The sequence below is a fragment of the Petromyzon marinus genome, chromosome 32, assembly GCF_048934315.1.
Source record: "Petromyzon marinus isolate PM22_M1 ecotype Great Lakes invasive population chromosome 32, UKy_Petmar_22M1.pri1.0, whole genome shotgun sequence".
NCBI lineage: Eukaryota > Metazoa > Chordata > Hyperoartia > Petromyzontiformes > Petromyzontidae > Petromyzon > Petromyzon marinus.
In genome coordinates this window covers 7,071,568-7,098,887 of record NC_133698.1, presented here as the reverse complement: position 1 = coordinate 7,098,887, position 27,320 = coordinate 7,071,568, and the positions used below count along the sequence as shown (strand labels likewise).

Here is a 27,320-nt window from a genome sequence, read left to right as displayed (position 1 = left end):
TGTGTTAGATTGAGTGAGTGGTGGCTAGTGTGTGTGTTAGATTCAGTGAGTGGTGGATAGTGTGTGTTAGATTGAGTGAGTGGTGGATAGTGTGTGTGTTAGATTGAGTGAGTGGTGGATAGTGTGTGTGTTAGATTGAGTGAGTGGTGGATAGTGTGTGTGTTAGATTCAGTGAGTGGTGGATAGTGTGTGTGTTAGATTGAGTGAGTGGTGGATAGTGTGTGTTAGATTGAGTGAGTGGTGGATAGTGTTTGTTGGGTTGAGCGAGTGGTGGATAGTGTGTGTTAGATTGAGTGAGTGGTGGATAGTGTGTGTTAGATTGAGCGAGTGGTGGACAGTGTGTGTGTTAGATTGAGTGAGTGGTGGATAGTGTGTGTGTGCTAGATTGAGTGAGTGGTGGATAGTGTGTGTGTTAGATTGAGTGAGTGGTGGATAGTGTGTGTGTTAGATTGAGTGAGTGGTGGATAGTGTGTGTTTGGTTGAGTGAGTGGTGGATAGTGTGTGTTGGGTTGAGTGAGTGATGGCTAGTGTGTGTGTTAGATTGAGGGAGTGGTGGATAGTGTGTGTGTTAGATTGAGTGAGTGGTGGATAGTGTGTGTTAGATTGAGTGAGTGGTGGATAGTGTGTGTGTTAGATTTAGTGAGTGGTGGATAGTTTGTGTTAGATTGAGTGAGTGGTGGATAGTGTGTGTGTTAGATTGAGTGAGTGGTGGATAGTGTGTGTGTTAGATTGAGTGAGTGGTGGATAGGGTGTGTGTTAGATTGAGTGAGTAGTGGATAGTGTGTGTTAGATTGAGTGAGTGGTGGATAGTGTGTGTGTTAGATTGAGTGAGTGGTGGATAGTGTGTGTTAGATTGAGTGAGTGGTGGATAGTGTGTGTTGGGTTGAGTTAGTGGTGGATAGTGTGTGTGTTAGATTGAGTGAGTGGTGGATAGTGTGTGTGTTAGATTGAATGAGTGGTGGATAGTGTGTGTGTTAGATTGAGTGAGTGGTGGATAGTGTGTGTTAGATTGAGTGAGTGGTGGATAGTGTGTGTGTGTTCGATTGAGTTAGTGGTGGATAGTGTGTGTGTTAGATTGATTGAGTAGTGGATAGTGTGTGTGTTAGATTGAGTGAGTAGTGGATAGTGTGTGTGTTAGATTGAGTGAGTGGTGGATAGTATCTGTTGGATTCAGTGAGTGGTGGATAGTGTGTGTGTTGGATTTAGTGAGTGGTGGATAGTGTATTAGATTGAGTGAGTGGTGGATAGTGTGTTTTAGATTGAGTGAGTGGTGGATAGTGTGTGTGTTAGATTGAGTGAGTGGTGGATAGTGTGTGTGTTAGATTGAGTGAGTGGTGGATAGTGTGTGTGTTAGATTGAGTGGTGGATAGTGTGTGTGTTAGATTGAGTGAGTGGTGGATAGTGTGTGTTAGATTGAGTGAGTGGTGGATAGTGTGTGTGTTAGATTGAGTGGTGGATAGTGTGTGTTGGATTCAGTGAGTGGTGGATAGTGTGTGTGTTAGATTTGTAGTGGCTTGTGCACGTGTGTTGATAGTGTTTGGGGTCGTTTATCTGATTGGGTGGGTTAACCGGCTGGATGGGTGGGGTGGAGGGGGATGGGTTTGTAAGTGGCTGGAGTGAGTGGAGGGTTCGCGTGGTTGCTGATTTGTGGAATCTGCCGGTGACATCACAGGCCCGGCAGAATCTCTTTAAATAGCGCGGCTCTGGGAGGCACGCCGCGTGCTGTGTGCGTTGTGCCGGAGCCTCCTTCGCGTCTTCGTCTTCTTGGAGGAGGAAGCAGCGGCAGCAGCAGCAGCAGCAGCGGCGGCGGCGCGTCGAGCAGGTGACGGCGTGCCGCGGATGGCCACGTGTTTCGCCGGCTCTCTGCCGCGTGAAAGCCCCCCACTACCCCCCCCACCCCCCACGTTGGTCTCCCTTGAAATGTCGATCGCCTGCCTCGTCGTTCCCATCTAGCCGCGTGGTTCTCTTCGCCTTCGCCTCCCTCTCCGCCGTTCGAAGCCGCCTCCCTACGCACGTGGGTGCGCCGTTGGTGGCCTCAATAATATCTGTGGTCGATTTCGAAAGTGTCATATCTTTTAATGTTATAAATAAGCGCCTTCCATCGCAGCGAAGTGGATTGCACCACCATAGCTGTAACATGATGATGAAGAAATAACTGCAGTTAATGTAATTGTTTTGTTTTTGTTTAAAATATATGCAGTTTCTTTTACCAAAAAAAAATAATCGATGCTTCTGTTCAATCCAGTGAATGAGTGTGGTCTACGCAGCGCGCAACACACGAGTGTTTGCGTACGTGTATGGACTTGGAAATAGCTGCACCAGTCCGTGTGAAATTTGCTGACAAATGCTGCTGTCTGTACGAGCGATGCCAACACAATAGCAAATTCTAACGTGCTCCTGAAATGCATTCTCTTACAGATGCGATGGCGTACGTTGACAATTTACGCACGAGGAATATATTGAACCGGATTGCGTATCTCGCGATGCTATAAACGATTCGGGACGCACGTATGATGGCTGGACGAATACGCTTCTGATTTTGGTATCGTCTTCTACCGAGAGGTGCACTTGAACGTATTGAATTAAATTGCGTGATTTTAAGGATTGTACACCGGGTAACTCTAGGGGACAGACCTTTGCCCTATTACAATGACGGCGGAGTCTGCTCGCATTGGCGTTATGTTTGGAGGGCTTTACTGCATGGCATTTGTTCTGTCCATCAATGAAATGCATTTTTCGTGGTCCGCTTGCTCCCGTAATAAGTTTAACCGTTTTTTTATATACGCACTATTTACTATTGACCAATCTTTGACTGTTACTGTGTAGCAGTGCTGCTGTATGTATTTTTTCATGAAACGATTATTGGACAGAAAATGTAAACGGCTGGCATTATGACAACTTCTATAAAGAGTCGTTAAATTTAAACTTGTCACACGCAACCACGTGTTGTAGAGTCAGCTGGAGGTATATCAGGTCTCCCTCCCTATCTCGAGGGTATCGGTTCAAATCCTGGCTCGAGATCGACTTTAACCATGGTAACCCGAGTCAATATTTATTAACGCACATCCACCATCGTCACTTTTCGGGCGGTAAACTATTTACCAAAAAGTACTCTCTGCAATACACCACTCGCCTCCTTTATTGAATCGTGTTCATCCTGACCCAACTTCGGTCATTATCCCCTGGACATGCATGCTCTGCTGTGTTTTCCTGTAAACAAATATTCATAATTTGTTTATCTTGAGCCCAAATCTCCGTCCGTTAAGTTATCCGCAAACAAAGCTTTGGTGGTCCTTGAGCGCGACAAGTCGCCTGGTCGACATGATGACCAATGGTCAAGAATGATGACTGAGAAGCGGCCAAAGTAGAGAACGTACCCACCGAGGTGGAGGATCTGTTCGTGTGCGGGACCGAGATTCGTTGCGGCATTGTGAAACCACGAAATTTGGTTGTCTTCATCCATTAGTGGATTGAGCATGGCTAGTGGTCATGAAAATGAGCGCCACCCGAGGTGAAGATGCAGCACTGGTGCATGCGGTTAATTTGTGATGTCCTAATTCCTCGTCATGGGAATATGGCATTTCCACCACCCCATGTGCATTTTGGGACACGTGGATGTGGTGTTTTCAATCTATACGGAGACTTGACGAGCAGTGAGAAGCGCACCCTCGTGATTATACGTGTCCCGACGCACCGGTTCCTTCTGTGTAACGTCGATTCTTAAAGCGCGCGATGCACACTTTGAATTTTTGGTGCGCATGAATCGATCGCTGTAGTTGGTGCGGCTTTGAGAGGTGGGTGGCTCCAAGAGCCGTTCAGAGTTCACTGGCCACTTGTATGAATTATTAAATGTATGATTATTAAAAAAAATCGTATTTTTCTATCTACGTGACTTTACCGGAAAAAAAAAAAACCAGAGTGGATTCCTGCAGTCACGAACGCTTAAAATCAAGATTGTATGAACCTTTTGATTTGCAATCCAACTCCGGTAGGTGGGTTCAGAGCGGGCGCAACGCCGTCTAATTATAATTGTGTAATAATTGTTTGTGCACACTGTGCAATGCCTGTTGCTTGTGCACAAGTACTGGACCCCCCCCCCCCCTCCCTGCGTCCCATGACCTGTCAAGAGTGCTTTATGCGTTCAGCAGCTGAGGACGTGCGCGCATGTGGCACCGGCTATCGGCGCCAGCGCTCTCACACTTGGTGCCCCTTGCGAGTGCTGGTGGACCGGCGGTAAACCGGCCGCTGGTGCTGGAGGAGCCGACGAACCTCGTCGCCGGGAATGTGAACGACATCCGCAGGCCCCCGAAGCAGCGTTGAGCCCCTGGGTGGGCAGCGCTCACTCGAGCCATCGATGAATGTCCACAACAGGTTTTTTTTTTTGCCGTAGGGCTTGTGGGGCTACATCGAGGGCAGCGGCAGTGTCCGTTGTTGTGATGTGCTTCTAAGTCTAATTTTTGTTTTTTTCCCCGACGTGGTGACGTATCGTCAAATGGGCCCTCGTGATCTGCATGGATTTCGGGGAGGGCCCCCCCCCCCCCCCTCGTAATTTCCTCGCCGATGTTATTATTGGGTCAGCCAATCGGGCAATTCCCTTAAGTATTTTTATATACAGTACATGGCCATTTACCATGTTTGGCCTTCCCTGGTGCACTGCGGTCTCCAATTACGTTGCTGAATTAACTTGCTCTGCGTCTTCGTTCGAGTCGTGTCAAGCGCGGGGTGGGCCTTTGGGTGGACGGCTGAAGTCACCGTCGTGCTTGATGATTTTCACTGCCCCCCCCCCTTTTATAGTAATTTTTAACTAACGTGGAAATGTATGTGTGTGTATATATAGTTTTGTTGACGAATATTTTCGTCGGCGAAATTGACTCCGTTGTGGTGTTGCCAAGCAGGGGGGGGGACGGCATGCTTGTCCATTGGTTTGTCTTTATCATCATGAGCCGCCGTAGTAAATCCACTGCTAGATGATGGAATTCCTCAAGCACCACCACACCTCGTGGTCCTACATTGCAACAATCCACAGAGCCACCTGCAACATCAACACATTTCATCACTCAATCTTCTGTGGCCATCCTGTCGGATGCATTCCTTGGCTGCTACTTCGTATTATTCTCGTCCATCGGCATTCCCTTTAAGCCACGTATCCTGCCACAAAGCCCAGTTACTTTTAAAACTGTTTTAATTATGCCTTTTTTTTAACCTGCATATGCCTTTTGTGCAAGGCGCTTAACTTATTTTTAAATCGGTAGAATATGAAAGGTTTAGATGGCGAGGGGTATGTGTGCAAGGGCTGAGGAATGGGTGACCAATAGAGGGAACTTGGGGGTTAGAAAATTGTAAGGGGAGGGACGGGGAAAAGGTGGAGGGGTGAGGGAAGAGAATGGGCAATGGAGAAGAGGTGAGGCTTTGAGAGAGGAATTGAAGGAGGGTTGACTACTGCATGGGCAGTGAGAATAGGTTCCCCCCTTTCTGGCAACAAAACAGGTTTTAAGATTTTTAAACACCAAACTGAAACCTTTTACAAGGAATCATGTCTGCATTAACCACAATACTTGTGGTCAGAATTCAAACAAAAACATCCTCTGGTCTAACGCCGTTTGAGACTCGGCTCAAAAGAAAAGCTGTCTCTGGTGTGGACCAATCATTTTCAAAGACAATGCCACATTATCAGTTTTTTGTTTGCATTCTGACCACAAGCGTTGTGGTTAATGCAGACATAATTCCTTGTAAAAGGTTTCAGTTTGGTGTTTTAACATCTTAACACCTGTTTTGTTGCCAGAAAAATTGGAAAACCTATTCTCATCTTTTGGTACTGACAAAGGAGGTCGGTCCCATGATCTATGGGAAATGTTTGATCTATGGGCAGTGCTGCTTTAGCTACAGGGGAGGGGAAGTTTATAGCGGGTGGAGGGGTCCAAGGATGGAGAAGGACCAGAAACGAGGTTGGGCACATTCTATTTTGCATTATGTTTCATGGACATGCATGTCTCCCTGCTGCTTTGCACACTTTTTAGGTGTGATGCATTTGTTTCCATTCGTGACCTTGTGTTTTTTTAACACAAGGTTACAAAGCAGGGGAGTATGCAATTATTTTTCTTCTTTTTTTACACCAAATCCCCTTTCGGCACGTCAGTTTTGTTGCTTTTCGCGATTGAGTTTCACTTTCAGAAAGCACTCCAACCTGTTTGCGTGTGCCTATTTATTTTTACTCTTCTTTCGGCCACGATTTTTACCTGCCTTTTTAATTTTTTTAAAATTATATTTCACCAAGAGCCCGATACTGCAAAGCGCAAATCCGCGACATACGAGGAGAGCCACAGAAAATCTGGTGTGTAAAAAAAAAAGAGAGAAATCCATGCTCCAGCACAATCAACAGAAAGAAGAGTGTAGGAGAAGTTGGAATCGTGGTCCCAGCCAGGTGGGGACCACGAGCAGGAACCTTTACGTGTGTGTGTGTGTATATATATAGAGAGATTTAGGTGGTCATGGGTTTGATCTCAACCCTGACGTCTGTATATTTTGAGTTTGGCATTCCGTTGAGCTTAATCATTCGTGGCCAGGTCGCTTCTGAGAGAGCTGTATAGCTCCGTGGGCTTTACCTGGTAAAATACAAAAAAATTACAAAGTAAGCGATGGGGGGGGGGGGGGATAATTTGCGTTTGTTATCGAAATAAAGCTGGCGACGTCGGGGAGCTTTTATAAGGGGCGGAAGGATGCTGGGGGAAAGGTCACGAGGTGGAAAGCGGAAGGCCCGGACCGGGAGTGTTCCGAAATAAGGAGCAAAGCGTGCGCCCGGCCTGCTGGTAGGGAACGTGAACCCCCCCAATACCTGCCCTTTAGCCGACACTTCAGAGATTGTGCACAACAAAGATCGAATTGTGGATAATTATAGTGCGTTAAAAATGAAAACTGAGATGCATTGTACAACGAACGAGGGATTAACTAAAGTGTTATACGAGACTACCCTTGCCAGATGTCTGTCCCGTGTAGAGGAGGCCAAACGCCCCCGCTTCTAGATGGCCTCTGTTCTTCTCCATTGGAGGCCCTTCTCACTAGTCGTGGCGGTGAGTATTATTGCAGCATTTCCCCTCTACCGCTTTCATTTGTTTTACCTCGTGAATGAAGCCCTACCCTGATCATACTAACACGCATCCAAATGGCAAAATTGTATTTCTTTCAAACGGTCCGGGTGTTTTCCCTCCATAGCGCAATTCCACCTGTTTGGGCCCTCCCCGACTAAAGGGTAAGGGAATTGCAATCCAATGAGACGGCAGCTGACTGCTGCGTGCCCTGTGAAAGGGTTTTGAGCAGAGATGGGGGAGAGCGTGAGACGTGCTTCCTCCTCCTATGCTGCATCCTGGCACGTTGCTGCTGCTGCAGGGCCAACAAAACTCGGACGTCTTCAACACCAAGTGAAGCCTCGTTGATTGGAATTCCTCTGTCCTAGGAATAAGCCTCTCCATTGTCGGCGTTTGGTCATAAGTTGCGTAAGGCGGGGGGGGTGTGATCTTGAGCAAATTTTAAAAGTGAATGCCGAGATGGAGGGATTTCCAAATGGTGGGGGCAGTGGAGGAAACTGATTGACCCCCCCCCCTCAGCCCCCGGGGTTCAATTCTCATTGCAGTCAAAGCACTCTGTGGGAAGCGATGGTGTAACGGTTGGCACGTTGCACTACAGAACCCGGTGAACCGTGTTTGATTCCCGATCACGGCCAACAGCAGTGAGGATTGTCTGAACCGGTCGTGTGTGTCTCTCCCCCTACCTAGGTCGACACTGCCTCGTGAGTGCCTCGTGCAGTTTGTAAAAAACATCGCGGCTGGGGAGACAAAGGCGGCCGAGTTTGGTGCTTGGGGGTCACGCAGTCAGCCCCCTCGCTATAACAGCGCTTTCCCCAACAGTCCGTTTGCCTATACGGGGGTATCTTTGTCTTTTTATGGGGTTCGATTCTCATTGCGGCCAGGCACTCGTACCGCATTACCAGCCCTCTGTGGTGTGGGCGGTGTTCACGAGAGGCCGAAGTTTGCCGCCGTCTTCGCCTAAGAGAAACGTTTGCAAACTTGACCAATGAATCGCAATTGTTTAGAATTTGATTGGCCTTTCCTGTGGAACGGCAAACGATTCTGACATGGACGTTAGGAATCGTTAATTGTCAGTACTAAATCCGCTGCTGGATGTAGGCGTCCACACACCTTGCCATCGTGGGGGTTCTGGTACTGGACTGCACCCAGGACAAGAGATGATTTGGTGAAACGGCATTGGCAGCAGTGCACGAACAGCAAACCAAACCACTCATTTGTCAACACTGTGGCCTGAAGTAATATCCAGTAGGTCATTGCCTGAAACCTTGTGTACATATTTTCCTTTTTAAGGCTACAGTGCTATTGACAAAGACGAGTTTTCTATTATCTATGCGTCGCCGTGCTGGTTTGCAGTTGATGATGGCGTGCATTACACTTGTGGTATTATTATGATTATGCTGCTTGCTTGGAGTGGCTGTGGCCAAGATGCAGGTCTCCTAACCAGCAGCCCACGCCGTCACCAGTCCACCGATGGACGCTTCAAACTGCACGGATATGCGCTCGCGCATTCACGCGGTCAGAATGCGCACGCATGCATTCACAAGATCAGAACGCGGACAAACATTCGCACGGTCGGAACACACATCCACACAGTTGGAACCCACACGCATTCGCACGGTCGGGAGACAAAGAATCCCCCTTATAGCCTGTAACAAGCTGTTAGGGCAAGTGCTTTTAGCAAGGACCTAATGAAGGTCGGCACTGCACACGAGGGGGGATGGGTGGCAAACACCACGCCCGGCCGCCTTTGTCTCCCCAGATGACGATGTGCACCAGGCACTCATTTGAGGGTGAGTCCCAGGATCCGGTTCGGATAATCGTCACCGGTGTTGGCCGTGAGCGGGAATCGAACTCGGGTCGCCGGGTTCGTAGTGCAGCACGCCAACTGGTGCATTACCGCGCCACACACCACATTCGCACACATTTAGTCGGCGTGCACACACACACATTCGTGCGGGCAGAGCACGTGCACAAATTCGGTCAGTTATTGCTTTGCACACATAAATTATGTGCATGTCGGCATGTCATTTGCCTTTTGCATATATCATTTGGCTCGTGGCTCGCGTGTTTTCTGAGGCAGCTTGTTGCTCGCAAGGGTGCACGGCACGAGAGTGACGCAGTGTTCCAGCCTCTACGTCCCGATTTGTGTTTTTTTTATCCGTGCAAATCTCGCCGTGTAAGGGTTATCTAGCGGCAAATTCGTCTCTTATTATCCGCACGTTTATTTCTCCAATGCTAAGTGGCGTACAAAAAAACCCGCAGCTAAATAGAATCCGTTTTAAGTTGATTTCCCACGTCGGCATACATGATGTGGAGGAGTTTCTCCTCCGTAGTGCACCCGTGTACGGCATGGAATCATAACTTGGTGTACTACACTGTATATCCGTCAGACTATCAGACTGTTGCAAAATGGAAATGAGGCAATCCCAAGACCAGCACGGATATAACTCTCCGCTGATGTTAGCCGTGCCTGAGAAGCAAGCCCTAGTTTGATTGATTTCATATTGTAATTGTATTAGAGTCTTGGGTAGGAAATGTAAATGCGTGGCTATATTCTAGTGATGTGTGATTTTTTTCCCTCTCTCTCCCTGCTTTTCCCCCCTTGGTTTCTTTAACAACACCTACTTTGTATTCACAACACCACTTTGCAACATTGCCAACACTGCTCCAAGGGGCTTTATTTTTTTCTTTAGCTGCTTCACCCTCCGGTCTGCACGGTGGCGTGAACGACACACACGGGACGTCTGGAGGTGATGTCAGAATGCAGTGCAGAAAGTAGGCCCCGCAAGCCTATTGCTGCAAGAGTATACGTGTGTGTGTGTCTCGTCTGGCCCAAACGCCACGAAGCAAAATTTCCATTGGTGGAGCAGGGGGGAGGGGAAATCTTTCGAAATGAAATTGGGCTTTCCCGAGGAGCATTTTATTTTTAATACAGAATCGTGAACCCAGAATTACTGTGGTGCATTTTCAATCTTGCTAATAAATAATGGCACTGAGGAAAATGACTGACTGACGTGCATGGACATGAAACGATATTGCCATTTAAACCGTGACACGTTGCACTTGGCTAAAAGGGAGGCGTTTTGGCAGGTAAAACACATGAATTTACTAAACGGACAAGTACTGTAGTAATTGAAAACTGCTTATTTGCAGACCCGATTAATGGCAAAACCCATACAAGGCACTGCTTTGGGAGAAATGTTCTCTCCGCTGGTTCCCAGTCTCCTCCCGTGTAAAACGCTTTCTTTCTCTGCTTTTATTTGTTTATCTTCGTTTTAATTTCCGCTCGCTCGGCCTCTACGAGGTCGGCTGAACGCGTAGAGAGGCTTGCGTGCGCCTCGAAGGCTATGGGGCACAGTGGCTAGCTGTTTGGAGTTTTTTTTTACTTTTTCGTTTAATGAAAAAAAGATATTAACAAACTTTTTACCAGGTAAGGGCCCACTTAAGCGATGCAGCTCCTTTTCCAGAAGTGACCCTTGCTATCACAGCTCAACGAAGGCGGCTTATCTGTCACGTGACAATTTATAGCAGCCAAATGCCGTGATGTGGATTCTAAATGTGGAGGGGGGGGGAAAACCGGAGGACCCAGAGAGAATGCACACGACCACGGGGAGAACTTGCAAACTCCAAATATACAGACGTCGTCGGGGTTGGGATCAAACCCACGACCTCCTGTCTATACCGGGCGAGCTATTTAATATCTCGCCATGGCTTTGCCCCAATATATGTATATTTGATTAACAAACGTCACGTGTATGCAGGTGTGTGGAACGACCAAGGCAAAAATACCACCAGGGGTCGACGTGAACAAAATGGCAAAAGGATGTCTTCGTTAATACCTTTCACCTGACCGATCTCTATCATTTAAATGTGCTGTGTCGTAACATAGAATCTATAGCATTATCGACAGTTCATGTTTTAGCTTAAATTCTCGACGGCCGGTGCTATACTGCTCTCGATAAACACAGTACTCTGTGGGCCCAGTATAATGATGGCCTAAATTGCGTTACATAATTAAGGGAAGAACGTGAGTGATTTGCTCTGCACTCCAGCAAACCCGAGTTTGATTTTGCTGGTTTATCCAAGATGTTTCTGTTGCACGTCGTCGCTTTAAGATGTTCTCCGTTCACATTTTGTTTGTTGCGGCTGCACCCGACTCGACAACCGCATGGCTCACGGGGCTATACCTAATAAATTGAACTTTCTTTGCTTTCCATGGCGAACCCATCACTCGTGATCTCTGAACTGGTCCCGAGCCCATCTTCACCAACTGGTACAACGATGTGGCATTGAATAAAATCGGTCACCGCATCCCGCGCTTTCCAATGCGCTTTTGCGGCTGTCTGGAACGCTCTTCCGATATTAGGAAACAGCTGGAGCTGTACACTTTTTAAAAAAAATATCTTTTCGATTGACAACTTTCTTTTGGAACTGCTTTTTGCGTTTAGTTTATTTCTCCCCCCCCACCTCCAATTTTGCATGGTTGACTACATATTGCGTGAAAAAAGTTCAGCACGCACAGATGCAAATAACCCCCCACGGAAAAGGCCTTCGCGAGCAATGGATGGGCAACGGGGGGGGGGGGAGGCTGTGGGCCGTGTGCTATTATCGTTGGTTGTAATGAAAGTACGACGTGTCCACGCTTTTCATCATGTGCACATCTCGTTAGAGATGCAAATTAATTCCATTTTAAAATTCCCAGTGGCTCGCGCATGGCCGTGGATTTTCACGGATAAACGCGCGTAGGCAGAACATTTCTGTGTTTCTACTTCTAATTAAAACAAAGACAAAATTTGAGGAGCGCATTGGCATATTTGCTTTCCGGACCAATATTGTCACGATGAAAACCGAAACGTCCAGAGATTGCTTGCTCGCGTGAACAAAATGCTGCGTGACGATGCTTGTTCTGGACGGCCAATGGGGCTGATGAACTAAACAACATTTTTTTTGACCCGTGCAGACATTAAACAAGAGTTCTGCTCCGTATACTTGCTCTTACCCCCCCCCCAAGCCCGTCAACGACTGCCTGCGTTGTTGTAGTCTTTGCCGATGGCAGATGGATTGCCCACCTTCCTCTTATCACGCCTGTGCTTTGTGCTCGCCGCACAATCAACCTCAAGTGCTTTGTGTTTGAGCAAAGGTGGGGGCGGGGGGGGGGATCCTGTGGCAAATTTGTCGTGGCAGCGAATCCTAATTTTGGCGGGAGTAGTTGGGATTTACAACCCCCGCAGTATTGTAATCACCGTCGGTGTCTCGCCACTGGGTCCAGCAACACACAAGGGGGTAACACCCCCCCCCCCCCACACACACACTCCACCACCGTGGTGGTACAATTCCGTGCAGTGTGACCTAAATACCCCTTCTGTCATTCAGCTCTCTGCCTCCACCTTGCCTTCGGCTGACCGAGGCGATGGTGCAACGGCGGTCTGCGTCTGAATTTCCCAATCCCCGCTATGCGTTGAGGCGGCACTTTATCTTACTCCATCGTTAGCCCTGGCACCATTGGGTTTTGCGTGTGTACACGCGTGATAATTCTTATCCTGTTATCTGTTTTCTTTTGGTCTTCTTATCCACGGGGGAGGGGAGGGGAAAAAAAAACAAGGATAATTGCGGATAATATGATGTTGGTTCGGACCCTACCAAGGCCATGTGGACGATGGGACGAATCTGTTTTAATAGTGTCGCTGACCAGAGCGCTCCATTGCACAGGATCCACACCAAGTGAAATGTAGATGTGCGGTTCATGTTGACACAGACATTCTGCGTGGAGGGGGGGGGAGACTTGGCTTGATAATCACGGTGGTTGTAATGGATCTACCTTTTTTTTTTGTAAAGCAACATGCAGGGTGATATCAAACGGTGGCTAATCCAAGATTGGGGGGGGGGGGGTCTATGGGGGCGATGCCCCCCCCCTCCGTCCCACCTTCTGAGACAGACAAAGCTTAACAACCCCCCCCCCCCCGATGTTTCTAGATCTGCTTCTGGTTTCGTGTCGTATCAAAACACAATTGGCAGTGGCTTTGCACCACGCGGCATGCACGCATTTTGTGCGAGTCGTCTGTGCAGCAGAGCGCTGGGCGGCTAAAACGCCGCAAGTGGCCACAGTAGGGGGGGGGGGGGAGGTGACATCGGCGGTGCATCGGCCACTCATCACGGTTGGTCAACCCATGGCACATGGGTCCGTCCCGAAGACCTGTGAGCAGGCGTTCGACACTTCACGTGGCCCTAAAAGTGCACAGCCTGGCACAAGCATCGTAGTGATGTCACCGCCACGGAGTGGCAAATGTCGTTGGTGTTGTTGTTGTGCACCAGCGGAGATGGATCGAGCACAGTGTTGGTGCACCCAGACCTTGGCTCTGGCTCAAGCGATCCGCGCTTAACTTGAGCCGGCTGAGCACGGTGCCAGCCATGCTGAGGATTTCCATGGAGCCAAGCTACGGAAGGGCCGCTCGCTCGGCTTTTCGAAGTGGCAGAATGGTTCGTGCTGGAGCTGGGCCGTGACCCCCCCCCCCCCCCCCCCCAAGGCCTAGGAGTACGACGAACGCCGCTCATCCAGTGTGCATTGTCCAGGCCACTGCACGTGGCTGGAAATCCACAGGGTCTTCTAAACATCGTGAAATTCCAAAGCCAATCATCCTGTATTTACCCATGGCCTGCGTCAGCAAGTGGCCTTGTAGGGGTCCGTTCCCTTCGCAGGCCGGGATCATGACCATAAATTTGGGTGGTTTGGAGACCGCTGTTTTTGCCCGGCGGCGCAGAGTGACTTGCTGTCCTCCAGCAAATTTCATTATATGTTTAATTAATGATGTTGAACCGTCCTAACATAAGTTTAGGATTGCAATAAATGATTGTTATAAAATGACGCACTTTAAATATGCCTAAACATGCCGGTGCAATTATTTTAATTGTACATTTCTCGACGTTTTTATTGCCCTTTAAGCGTGAACATGTGGTTTGAACCAAACAGAAATGGAGTGCTGCTGCATCGTCAGTGGTGCATAAGCACAAAAAACAACCTATACACGTTCTGTCAACACTGCCGCTCTAAGAGGAAAAAAGATGTACAGCAATCGGTGACGTTTCAGGCAATGGCCCTTCATAGCAGGGGATGGAGTCCAGAAAGATTGAGTGAAATAAGTGGGAGACTGAACTGTACAGTAAACAGCATGGGGGGGGGGGGCCCTGATTATTAAAAATGAAATTCCTAATCGGTGCCCCATGGTGTTACTGAATGGTGCGTGCTGACTGTTCAGTGCAAATTATAATTATTATTGGTCACGCAGTCTCTCTTGTGCCTCCCCCGTCTCTGCTGTGAAGAAGGGTCCCATCGCTTTGTGGGAACAGCTTCTTTTTGTGTTTTTTGGTTTGTTCTCCCACCGCACCTCCCGATTTTTAGCACTGTTAGCTACGTACGGTGCGAAAGAAGTTCAACATACACGCATGCATTGCCAGAAACGTCACCTATTGCAGTGTTTGTTTTTCCTCCGTTGGCTCTTGATGAATGCGAGCTCAACATATTTTAGGTCGTCTTAATGTATTTATTTTCGCCGTATTAGGAGCACGGCTGGGGTGATGGCGAAGGTTTTCACTGGAGTGCACCGCATGCAATGTGTCTCCTGTTTAAGGAATGACGTCATTTTAGCTTACAATTATCTCCATTATATAAGGCAAAGTTACGAACCCGGCGACCCGAGTTCGATTCCCGCTCACGGCCACCACCAGTGACGATTATTTGAACCGGTCCTAGGCCTCCCCTAGGTCGACTCGGCCTCAAACGAGTAACTGGTGTGGGTGTGTGAACATCGCCACTGGGGAGACAAAGGCGGCCGGGCGTGGTGAATCCAAGTCCCGGGCGATGCCGGGTAGTTAAGCTAGTTCTAATATAAGCTGTGCGCGTCTGTTTTGAAATGGAGCCATCATTATTCCACAAGCAATGTGTATAGGGTTTTGCGTACAGTGCGTTCTCCCTGTGCGCACTGCACGCCGAACATGCCTCTCATGAATTGATATGACTACAAATTACCCTTTTAAATAAATTTTAAAAGGGTAATTTGGCAGGGGGGGGGAGGGGGTTGAATCTCGGTTGATGTGTGAGCAGTGCAGCGCCACAATCCGTTGTTGTGCCCTGATACACCACTTGCTCCCCCCGCATTCACCAACCCGCACCGACAAGCCTGGTGCAGTGCGGTCAATCAACCCTCCCGCACTCCCCAACCACCCTCCGTGGACCCGTACAGCGTGGGGAGGACCTCCATCCAGCGGTGGATTGACCCGAAAGTGCCCTACTTGTCCAACGTGCGTGCACAATATGGCTCCTAGGGTTTGGTGTTATATGTTATTTATGTAGTTTATTGTTAAAAAAATTCGGTCAGTCCCTATGATCACTGTCACATTGCATTTATGGCTTTTATTTTGGTGATGTCGAAAACGTTTTTTTGGTTTGGCCATTTTTGTTTTGTTGTACGGAGTTAAACTGAGCCTTAATCTAAGTTGTGTTGTTGTTATTTTTTGACTTGCATCCCACTGGGATTTTTGCACACAGCGTTGGTGTACGGTACTATTTCGGGAATATTTTGATGTTTTTCCTAGATTTTCTGTTTGCACAATCACTTTAAGATGTTTTCTTGTTCGTGGTTTTTGTTTGTTACGGTTGCACCCGATTCAAGAGCCGAATGGCTCGCAGGGCTATACCAAATAAATGGAACAACAAATAGAAGATTTGTGTCGTTAACTGGAGTAGGTGGGGAGAGCCAAGCAAGCACTTTGATGGAAGGGGACGGTAGGCGGCAGGGGGTTTGCAAGCCATGCAGTTTCTGGCACTCATTAACATTCCGTTTACAAAAGACTACGGTGACCAATTCCTCGAACAGCCCAAAGGAAACCGCCCCTCTCCCCGGTTTATTTATTTTGCTGAAGGCGCAGGCGGCCGGCCGCGCAAGCAACAGAGACTCTCTTTGTTGCAAGCGTTCAACCAACCCAAGTAAATAAACAATAACGCGTGGATTTTGTGTGGCAATGCAATCGCAGCTCCGCTCGCTCTTGGTGCCCAGAAGAAGCCCGTGCCGTTTCCAAACAAATGCTGGTGGCGGGGGAAAAAAAAAATGTGAGCAGTCGTGACTTCGTACCCACGAAACGATGTTCCGTGGGAGGGGGGGGGGGGCACGCCGTGGGGTTGATGCCTCGCGCGTGTTCTCGGTGGGATTGGGTTTATTTTTTTTTACCCGAAATTATTTGTCGGGCGACCATTTGTGGCGAGTCTTGCATCAATTTAATTACCGCGTGATTCCACTTCTTTTTGCGAAACCTATTTTTTTCAAGCAAAAACATTTCTGGAAATGTTTGCTTGTCCTCGCTTCCAGCTTGGTGCCTGTGCAAATGTTATCAAGTATTTGGTTGCCCACGTTTTGTTTTTGGTTGCAGTAATCATACACGAACATGGCACAAAGTGACATTATTCTTATGTTAACCACTTTATTAAAATCTTATTAAATTGTAACACGGACTTTTTTAATGTAAGGAACCCATATGAGCACAGTGCAAGCCACTGGTTTTATTTACAATAACTATAGCATCTGGCATCGTTGCAGCAAGATGGACACATTTTCGTAATTCAATTAAGTTAATTGGGTCCCAGTGCTCTTTACACATGCAGCAACTGATGATGGTGAATGTGGAAAATTTTAAGTTTTATTTCAATTTTTGAATGTTTTATAGGTTTACTTTTCAACGCCACTGACGTTTTGTGCATGTGACAAACCTTACTAATTGGCTGTGTTGGTTGGAGGTGGGTTTTACGACACTTTATATTTACACGATCTAACCCAAAACGCATTAGGAGGTCAAATTGGTCACGAAAACCTTGTTAAATACAAATCCAATTTTTATTATGCTCGCCACGTTTCGCTAGTCTCGTTCTTAATATAATTATTCCATTGCAGAAGGAGTTGGTAAAGCAGCAGCAGGTCGGTCGTGTGCGTGGGGGGGGGTAAGAGAGCGGTAGTGTAGCCGATATCGCGTTGCACTATGAACCTGACAACCCCAGTTCGATTCCCGCTTACGGCCACCATCGGTGGTGATTTCTGAACAGGCTCTGAGCCTTCCCGATGTCGACTGCCTATGATCGATAAGTGCCTGATGCGGTGCCTAAATCGCCACTAGGGAGACGAAGGCGGCCGGGCGTCGAGCTGGACACCCACCCCCTCGTGTGCCGTGCCGGTCTTCATAAGTGCTACTCGCTATAACGGTACTTGCCCCAACAGTCTAAGAATTATATGGGGGATCTTTGTTTTTGTGTGGGTATTCTTACCACCTCCCAAGATGTCTTGCCCAGTTTTGCAGACTACGCCAAAATGCCCTTCTACCAGCAGTGGTGTGAGCCAGAAATTACAAGGCTGCACCATTTTACCATTTTGTGTCGGAATCATCTTCATTCGAACTGGAGGAATCCGATGAACTACAAAGCTCTTTTTCACAGATGAACTTGAAAGAACCCTAAATGTGCCTTTTTTTGTCTGGCTTTCTGTGCACTCGTGCGGCACCTGGCATAGAGTTCATGCGTACATTTACACAGCTGCAACGCGAGTTGATGTGTGCGTATTTATATCCTGAACATGAAACAAATTAATGTTTCACCAAAGTGAACGTCCATTATTCATTAGAACAATGCAATAAGCCAAGTCCACAGATTTTAGCACATGCACGTTTTTTTATTATTGTACCCGATTTTAACATCCTGAAATCGCTTATTTTGTAATAATGAGGTTTAAAATCAACAAGGTTGAGTTTTTCTTTTGTTGACACCTGACGTTTGCAAATCAAGAAAAAAAGGCAATGTCCATTCTCCCCAAGTTCTTATAACCTTGCTCGGATCAATGGTGATGTTTCTTTGTCTAGTTTATGTATTCATCGTTAACGATTTGCTTTCCTATACTTTGCACTCCCTATCGCTTTTGCATTGTTTTTTTTATTGTAACTTTCTGGCGAACCCCCTACTGCTAGACATCTGCTTGAAGAAGGGCTACATGGCTAATTTGGATTTCTCCCAGGATAAATAAAGATTCTGATTCTCGCCGCTTGGTATTTTGGGGCCTTTGGGGGGGGGGGGGGGGTGTGCTTAGCAACCTGGTAAAAAAGAAATCGTCCTGTACCCCGCTATTGGAAGCGTCCCCCCACTTTATGCGTATGCCCTCCTGACCCCCCCCTCCTCCCCCCCCACAGGAGCCCATCGAACTTGCACGCAAGCTGCTGCGGTACAGCCTGTGGATGGACAGCTGTGTTGGCAGAGGAGTTGTGCAATGCGCGTCTCGATTCCCGAAGATGCGCTTGTATTGCTTCCAAGGAATATATTCTTCTTTGGCGTGGTGTGCTGTATAAATAAGCAACCGATGTGTGTTTGTTTTTGTGACTGCAGGCAAATGTTGCAAGTTTTTAAAACTGCATGCTTTGACCCAGTGGGCTGTGAAAGGCAAGAATGCCACTTGCCCTCCCCAAAGTCTAAAAGCTATATTCGGGTCTTTGTTTTTGTCTTGTGTAGGTATAAGGAGGGACACGAGATTTGGAGTCGGTAGGCCCTGCTAACACTGCTGCGGTTTGGTCCGTTCTGCATCGTCAATAAGATGGCTTTCATTCACTCGGCAATACCCAAACCTTCTAATAATCTCGTTTTTAATGACGGACATGTGACGTGTATATTAACCAGTCTGCTGTGTGCACTTTAAACATAGGGCAGACTTGTAAAGCACTCATTTTTTTTTCGATTGTGATTTGGTTTATTGGGTTGAGGGTGGGGGAGGAGGAGGGGAGTCTCCACACAACCTATGCCAAACATTACAATCCGACTCCACCGGTCCTGGAACGAGTGCCCCGGCCTGCGCGCTGCGTTCCCTCGTGTTTGTGCCGTGGGGGCCTGACGGCGTGTAGATTTCGGTAACGTTTAGCTCGTACCTTCGGGAGGGTCTCGTGCTTGAAGCGTTTCATCATTTGGCAACGGTTGATGATGAACCACCACACGCGGTCATCCTCACCCAGCGGCTTTCGGCTAACCATCGAAAAAAGACTGTCGACACATCGCTTCTGCGGCTGTCTGGAACGCACTTCCCTTCCGATTTATTAGGAGGCCACTGGAGCTATGCACTTGTAAATGTACATTGAAAACTAAATTTCTTTAACCTGATTTTGTGTCTTTAGTTTGTCGTTCCCCCCCCCCCACTCCTCCGATTTAGAACTGTTGGCTACATAGGGTGCTAACGAAGTTCGGCAAATGATCACACAGAGCACCTACACGGTGAAGCGGCCTTCGTCACTGGGATCTCCTTGGTCGATGTCTTCTCGGACGCGTTCCATTACTTGGCTGCCAAACGTATTTTTGACCATCGGCCTTTCTCCGATGTGGCCTGCCCTAGCCCACTTGACTCTAAGTCTCCTCAACTGTTTAATCTGACGTCCTTAACGCGCGACTGATCTCGGAGGCACGCATCCACGATGAGAAGCGGAACTTGCCGTGAGCGGGTGAAGCAAAATCTCTGGGTCCCAAGTGACTCTCGAGGAGCTTTTGGGGATTTAGAAAAAAATTATTGTTGCACGAAACGTCAGCTCGTTCAAATCCTATGAACATACACCTTAAATCTCTTCTACATCCGGTGCATCTCTTCGCAATTTCATACAACCATAGGGAAAAATGTCGACCTTATCTCACTGCATCTAAAGCTGTTATCTACACCTCCCTGTCATCTTCATTATCTAACCCCCCCCTCCCCCCGAAATAGATTAGCACCACCCACCAATGATTAATGCCGTTCCAGCCAGATATTACTTTGGCACGACACGTGCACCTCTCCTCATTTTGGCCTCTCCCTAAGACTTATTTTGTCGTCCTAGGATTACAGAAATATATATTAGTGCCTTACGCCGATAATCCATACTGCTGCAAGCCAGCTTAAGCGGCATTCCGGAATATATTGAGAAATTTAAGCCCTGGCCCACCACCTGAGACGTCCGTGGTTTGTTGTGAAGGTGGGCGGGATGGTGGCAGCACCTCGAGCCGCCTTCTCGGGGGATTTGTGAGAACGCCGCCGTTGCTGCTGCTGCTGCTATGAAGAGCAGCCGAGGAGGGCTTTTGTTTTGAAGCGATTTGTTTAGCTCCTGCGCAAAAACCAAGTGGTGCTCTAATTGTGCAGGAATGTTGAGCAATAAATACAAAAGGGGGCGCCGCAGGGCAAAATGCAATGTTGAAGTCGATGCGGAGTTAACCGATTTTTTTTTTTGAGGATTATACCGTACCACCCGAAGGGGCTTAATTTCTCGTGGGATATTTGTTGGGCCCCTACCCCCTACCCCGAGGACCAGGGGGACTCTGTTTCTGATGGCAAGGGATATTTTCCAGAGCTCGTCCTCGGGACCGCTCTGTTTGGCTACAAATTAAGCGTACTCTTTGGTTCTATTGGGTAAAGTCACGTAGGTAAAAAATAACAAATCACGACGTTTCGGCCACAACACAAGCGGCCTTCATCAGGTGAAGGGACGAGACTGTCTGGAGGACAGCGCTGGAGTGGAAAAAAAACACGCTCAGATCACGACCTTTAAGCTGTGAGAAGAAACAAAGCGCCTTGACAAAGGAATTGGCATATAATTTAGCATTGAAATGGCTGAGTGATTAGCTTGTGACTGGTCACAGAAATGGCTATGTTAAAGTTAAAGCAAACATAGCCATTTCTGTGACCAGTCACAAGCTAATCACTCGGCCATTTCAATGCTAAATTATATGCCAATTCCTTTGTCAAGGCGCTTTGTTTCTTCTCACACAGCTTAAAGGTCGTGATCTGAGCGTGGCTTTTTTCACTCCAGCGCTGTCCTCCAGGCAGTCTCGTCCCTTCACCTGATGAAGGCCGCTTGTGTTGTGGCCGAAACGTCGTGATTTTTTTTTTTTTTTACCTACGTGACTTTACCCACTAGAACCAAAGAGTGGATCCTTGCAGTCACGAAAGCTTTAAATCTAGAATTACAAATTAAGTGCTTGCGTTGCACAATTTCTGGGCTTGATGGTTGTGTTCATCTCCTGGCTTTTAAACCCCACACCTAATTTAAGTGGACTAAATTCGGGTGATTATGCGAGTGCATTCCAAAAGGCATTGCCGTTTCCGTTACAGCCCTTCCAGGCAAGAGGTGAAATGCTAAATATGGAGGAGGGCATATTTGTGGTGTAGGAGAAATGTCACTCTTTAGCCAATATAGTCTTGACATATCCTTGTCTTTTCTTTTACACTGTACGGCGATCATTGCATCATTATGTATCTGTTTTTACAGTTCTGTCATTAAATGTTGCAGGGATTGTTTTTTTAGCATGAGCTGTTTTATGAATTGCTGTTTTGTTGTATTTGTTTTGCTCTCGATTGAGTGACCCCCCCCCCCCCCCCCCCATGTTGCCCTTGCGAATGAGATACACCCCGCTCGCTCGTTCTCACCTGGCTAAACAAAAATCACCTTTAACTTGAAGGTTATTTTTTTGTTACTGTAGTCTATAATTTACACTGCCCTCCGATATAACGATTGTGATTTTGTCTGTACAAGCTGAACGTAAACTGAAATGAATAGACGATAACAACCCGGCATACAGTCCGGTTAATCTACTGCTAGATGAAGGCCTCTCTACTGTCGGCTTCAGGAGCAATAGAGAACGGCAGCAAAGGTGGCACAATAACATCGCTTCGAATGAATAGAGTGGTAGGTAACCATACAAGGGAATTGCATGGGAATTCAATTATTCGTTGCAAATGTTATACGGTTGCTGTAATTCTATTTAAACTAATGCACTTGAAGCATCAAAGCAGATGTTATTAAAATTAATGCATGCTGACAAGAGTGTGAGCCCATATCAGTAACCAGATGCAATGCGGCACTGTACATCGTCCGTGCACGGCTGTGCTTTATTTAGCGAGCGAGGTCCGGAGACTCGAGGATATTTTTCTGGAAATTATTGGAAATTATTGGCCATCCAAAGCCGGATTTTCCCGTACCATAATTGAATCGTGTGCCTTTCCATGAAATAATCCGGAATGCGCATGGCCCGGGCTCCTCATTTCCCGACGCGAAGCAGGCTTGAGCCTGGAGGAGCGCCGTGATAGGTGGCCACCGTCCACACCCAGGTTGCCCATAGGCGGCTGTATTGCGGCTAAAATCCATTGTTGTACTCTACATCTATGCTCCCAGCATTTATTATTTTGGAATATTCTTGTACGTGTGTAATGGCGTGTGGAGTTTTATGTGCATAAATCTACGTGATACGTAGAAACTGACCGCGGTTTTATAAAAGTGATTTTAACAATTAAAGTTTTAAAGTTAAGATGACTACCATTGCATCTCTGAGTGGAGTGGGGGGAGTTGCATAGATCAAAGGTGATGCATGTGCCCCCAAAAGCAGAGAAGGGTGGTGGAGCTGGGTGTTTTTGTGCAGTGAAGACTTGAGGGAGTCTGTGCTATTCATAGAAGAGAAGACCACCTCCTGGTGTTGTAAAATTCCGGACAAATCTGGAATCTCATACTAATTATTTGTGTATGTGAAGAATTATTTAGGGGTTCTCTAAAAAAACCTTAGTTTCTGGGCCCTTTTTTTTTAAGAGACTCGGCACTTTGAGGACGTGGCGTGAAATTGTTTCTGCCGGTCACGGTCTCCCTCCACGTCTGCAATTCCCCTGCTGGGCCACGTTCAGTCTTTTTCAGATGGCTGTTTGTGTCTCCTGTATAGTTTTTTAAATTATTATTACAATGTCTTTGTGGCGTCCCATGAGTCTTTGGTTTTTCTCCCACCTTAGGCCAGGTATCGACTCACCCTCGCAGTGTCAATTCTATGAAATTGTTATGATTTAATCTGCGGGTCGATGTTATTGTTTTTCTCGTCTGCATGGGGTCCAAGTGCGGTTTTTCGCCATTGGGCAGCGTAGCCTGGATTGCCACACTTTCATTTGAGGCAGCTGCGACCTTTTTTTTTACTTGAAACATAATTTCCATTAAATCTTAGATACGCCATTTTGATGTGTGCACCATGAGCATACGAATTCACTTTATTTTAACCCAAAAATGGTTAGGTGACTTTTTAAACTAGTATTGCCCAAAGTCGTAACGTAATGCTGCCACAAAAGTTTAACTTTCCACAGCAACCAATCTTCAACTCGATGCAACAAGTCATTACACTTAACATTGCACAGTGACGATCGGTAAACCTTGTTAAACCTGGACCATGGTGCAATGGAGTTGGGAATCCCTGCTTTAAGAGACCATTCCAAAAAGGTGTTCGTTTAGACATAAAAACTGCAGCGTCTCGCGGGACATTCAACACCGCTCACCTTCGCCCCCGACTCGCAAGTTCGGCCCAGGGCGTTTGTAAAGCAGCTGCTGTCAATGTCTCTTCGTTCTCCACACTTCCCTTATCGCCTGCTTTCCAGAGACGGTGGCTGCAAGTGGTGTATATTCATTTGAAAATCTGCGCATTCAATAGTACACCTTTTTTGCGTTTTATGCATTTCATTGTTTAGTTAGCCGTTGCAAAGAATTAACTCTGCCAAAATGTAAAATTGACCCTGGTGAACAACAGTGTTAAAAATGTACACTTGGAAAGACGCCTGTACAATAGCACAAGAAGATGAGCATTTTTTGGCCTTCTCAACCGCACCCACCGTAATTGGTGTCGCCTCTCCAACCGCACCTACTTCAAAATAACCCGAGTGTGAATACATTCCCTTAGAGGCAGGTCATGGGCCTTCATTTGAAATTCAATACGGGTGGGGGGGGGGTAAATACCACCCCTCAATTTTTAATGAGCCCCCCCAATCTCGGCGAAATACGGGGACGGGGTATTGCTTAGCCCATTTATCGTTTTCTGCCGCCGCTGAAAATACCGGCGCTTATTTTCCCTGACCCAATGGGAAGCCCTCCTCCAGCGAAATTCAAACTGCGCTCTGTAACCGGAGGGGGGGGGGGGTGTCCGTGTTGGTGTGTGCCGGCTCACATCGCGAGCCAACGCTGCGTGGTGGCTCTTGCCACCGCTGTGACCTCCATGCGCCGCGTATTTAAGCAACGCACATGTGCCTCGCGTGTCAAGGAGTTTGACCGTGCGCTAATTGTCGTCGAGGCGAACTCCATTGCGCGGTTTTAAAAGGTTGTGGTGTGATTTTTTTGCTGTGCAAGTGTGTCTGGTAATTGTATCGTGTTTCTCCCCCCCCCCCCCCCCCCGCAGAAAGCTCTCGATTACTCATTGGGCTGAGTGGACCCTGCAGCCCTCCGTCGTTCTTATCTCTAACATCTGGCAACCCAGCAATTTTTGTTAAATAGGCCTGGCTGCTAATGAGACCTGAGATCTTGATTTGAAGCTTTCGTGACTGCAGGAATCCATACTCTCTGGTTCTTTCGGTAAAGTCACGTAGAAGAGAAAATTATAAAAGAACACGATGTTTCGGAGACCTGAAATGTTAAAGTATGTTAACAATTTTCTTGCTTTAAACAAAAGTTTATTGATATATTATTAATTCTGAAGGCCAATAGGCTTGTTGTTATGAAGCAGTTTCTGCGTTATTCCTTTGTTTATACGATTGGCTCAAATACCAGGATGTGGTCTTGATTGTCCTAATTAGGCTAACGGTGTGATCTTTTTCATTTGTCTGTGCGCAGGGTTCGATTTTTTTCAGATCTGGTGAGCATGGATCTCTCCTGCCTGTACGTGCTGTGCCTCGTGGCTTTGGCCAGCCAAGGTACGATGGCTTTTTAAACCCCATAACTGGCATGGTACGGGGAGACGGACCTTCATAAAGCAATGACATTACAAACTGGCGAAAATTTGCTTAAACATAATATCTCGCCAATTGTTACCAAATCAGTTCTATATAACGATGTTTATCATTATCAAGGCTAAAATGTTTTTTTTTCTGTAAATTATAAAGATGTAGTCATGTTGATTTGGTGCAAGGTTGCTCGATCCATGGAAAACTTGTGCAGTTCCATTTGAGACTTTTCTTGATTTATGAATTACATGACTACTTTATCATTATCTTACATAAAGCGTATCTTGTGGCTGTGAAACCTAAACGATGTACCGTGGGTTTGGCATGCTAGAACAAAAACATGCATTAGAATAATAACATCAAGTAAGTGACCTGGGTCAGACCATTTTTGAGGGAGAGGTCTGTGGCGAGACGGGAGAAGATTGGAGACTAAAACTGCACACAAACGCACGAATGAGTGCGCACATTATCCGCGCGTGCTTACTCCCATTTCGCTCCCCTTCTCGCATGCAAAGACAAAGTTGCCCTTCTGTAGCCTTAACAGACTGTTGGGCAAGTGCTGTGAGCGAGCACCTAATGAAGGCCGGCACGGCACACGAGGGGTGGATGGTCGGCACTACGCCCGGCCGCCTTTGGCTCCCCAGTGGTGATGTTTTTACACGTCGCACCACGTACCCATTTGAGGCCGAGTCGACCTAGGGGAGGCCCAGGACTTGTTCAGATAAGCGTCACTGGTGTTGGCCTTGAGGGGGAATCAAACCCGGATCGCCGAGTTCATAGCGCAGAGCGCTAACTGCTACACTACGGCTCCCCTTCTCGCATGCAACAACAACCGCCATTCGCCACTAAGTGGCGGTGACGTCACCACGATGCTTGTGCCAGGCCATGTGCACCTTGAGGCCACGAAGTGTCAATGCCTGCTGGCAGGAGGTCACGTGGCAGACCCAGGTGCCACGGGTCGACTGACTGAGATGACTGGCTGATGCATCACCTGTGCCCCCTACTGTGCCAACCCACTGCTTTAGCCACCCGGTGCGCTGCTCATTGTGAGCGGCGCTCCTCCGCCCTCCGTTATTGTTGGAGGGCGACTGCCTTTAACTGCCCAGTAGCATCCTTCACGAGCCGCCACAGAGGCCGATCTTGACACCGCTGATACCAGTCATCAGCAAGTCCACTCAGCTCCACGTCCTCCTGTACCACTTCACTCATCTCTTCTCTAGCCCGCCTAGCCCCCTCGATCCGGCGGAACAAAAGCTGTTTCGGCATGCGGTGGCTGGGCATGCGGGCTACATGACCCAGCCATCGCAGCCTTGCCTGCCGGAGGAGGTCACCGATGGGACCTTGCCCAGATCTTTCAAGGACTTGTGAGTTCCTCACACAATCCAGCCTGGTTAAGCCCAGGATGGATCGTAGGCAGGCTAGCCTAAATGTTGCTAACCGGTGAAGATGTTCCATTAGGGGGTCCACGTTTTGCAAGCGTAGAGAAGGGAGGAAATGACCGTGGCTGAGAAGACCTGAAGCTTAATGCAATGCGACAGATCAGGTAGCTTCCACACAGCATTACACAACCGATGAAAAGATATTGCCACTCGACTGATTCGGAGTGAGACCTCTGCTGTTAAACTTGAGCTGGTCATAAGCACACTGCCCAGGTATGGAAAACTCTCCAATCTCTCCACAACTGCCCCATCACCGATTGGGAGTTGTGGGGGTGGAGTGTCCGATGGTACAAAATACCCAGGCAGGTGTTTAGTTTTGGTGGGGCTGATGGTAAGGCCCCACCTCTTAGTGGCACGCTCCAATCTCGGCAGCAGCGTCTCCAACTCCTCCTCCTGAATGAGCAGCTATTACCAAATCATCAGCATACATAACGTGGTTGAGCAATAGGGAGCCATCCCTTGACCGCACCCGGGCATCGATCAGCCTCCCATTATATCTGTACCATATGGAGATTCCCCCGGTACAGCTATTGAAGGCTTCACGAACTACGTGGTCAAAATAGATGTTAAATAATGTGGGAGCCAGAGGACATCCCTGTCGCACCCCAAGGTGTACAGGGAATGGCTCTGACTCCCGGCCACGTAGTTTTACCCGGGCCCGCTCACCATCATGAAGGTCCTTAATGATCGTGAGCAGAGGGTCAGGTACTCCAAAAGCACGAAGAACAACCCAGAGCCCAGGCCTACTGATGGTATCATAGGCCTTGACCAGGTCAATAAAGCAGAGATGTAGGTCTTGTTGGAATTCCCTACACCTCTTGTACCAGAGGGACAGAAAATATGGCATCTGTCCAGGACCGCCCTTTCCTGAAACCGCTTTGGGGCTCCGCAAGCCTCTCCTCGGCGTGCCTGGCAAGGCGATGTTGAATAATCCTTGCCAGGACCTTTCCTGGAACACTGAGGAGTGAGATGCCCCTGTAGTTGTTAGTCTGTGCGGTCCCCCTTAAAGAGGGGGACCACCAGGGCATCCT

General features: G+C 47.8%; 1 protein-coding gene and 1 long non-coding RNA gene across 2 annotated transcripts in view; both read left to right on the top strand.

The window, feature by feature from the left end:
• The first annotated feature begins 1,667 nt into the window (after positions 1-1,667).
• Positions 1,668-27,320, top strand: part of LOC142929624 (uncharacterized) — a 38,858-nt gene continuing 13,205 nt past the window's right edge. Inside the window, exons 1-2 of the mRNA XM_076071248.1 lie at positions 1,668-1,822; positions 24,741-24,820. Coding sequence (XP_075927363.1) covers positions 24,769-24,820 — 52 coding nt within the window. The 5' untranslated portion in view covers positions 1,668-1,822; positions 24,741-24,768. The remainder of the gene's footprint in view (positions 1,823-24,740; positions 24,821-27,320) is intronic.
• LOC142929625 (uncharacterized) lies at positions 13,592-18,635 on the top strand. Its single transcript, XR_012945816.1, has 2 exons — positions 13,592-17,325; positions 18,300-18,635. It is a non-coding gene; the product is annotated as an uncharacterized LOC142929625 (long non-coding RNA).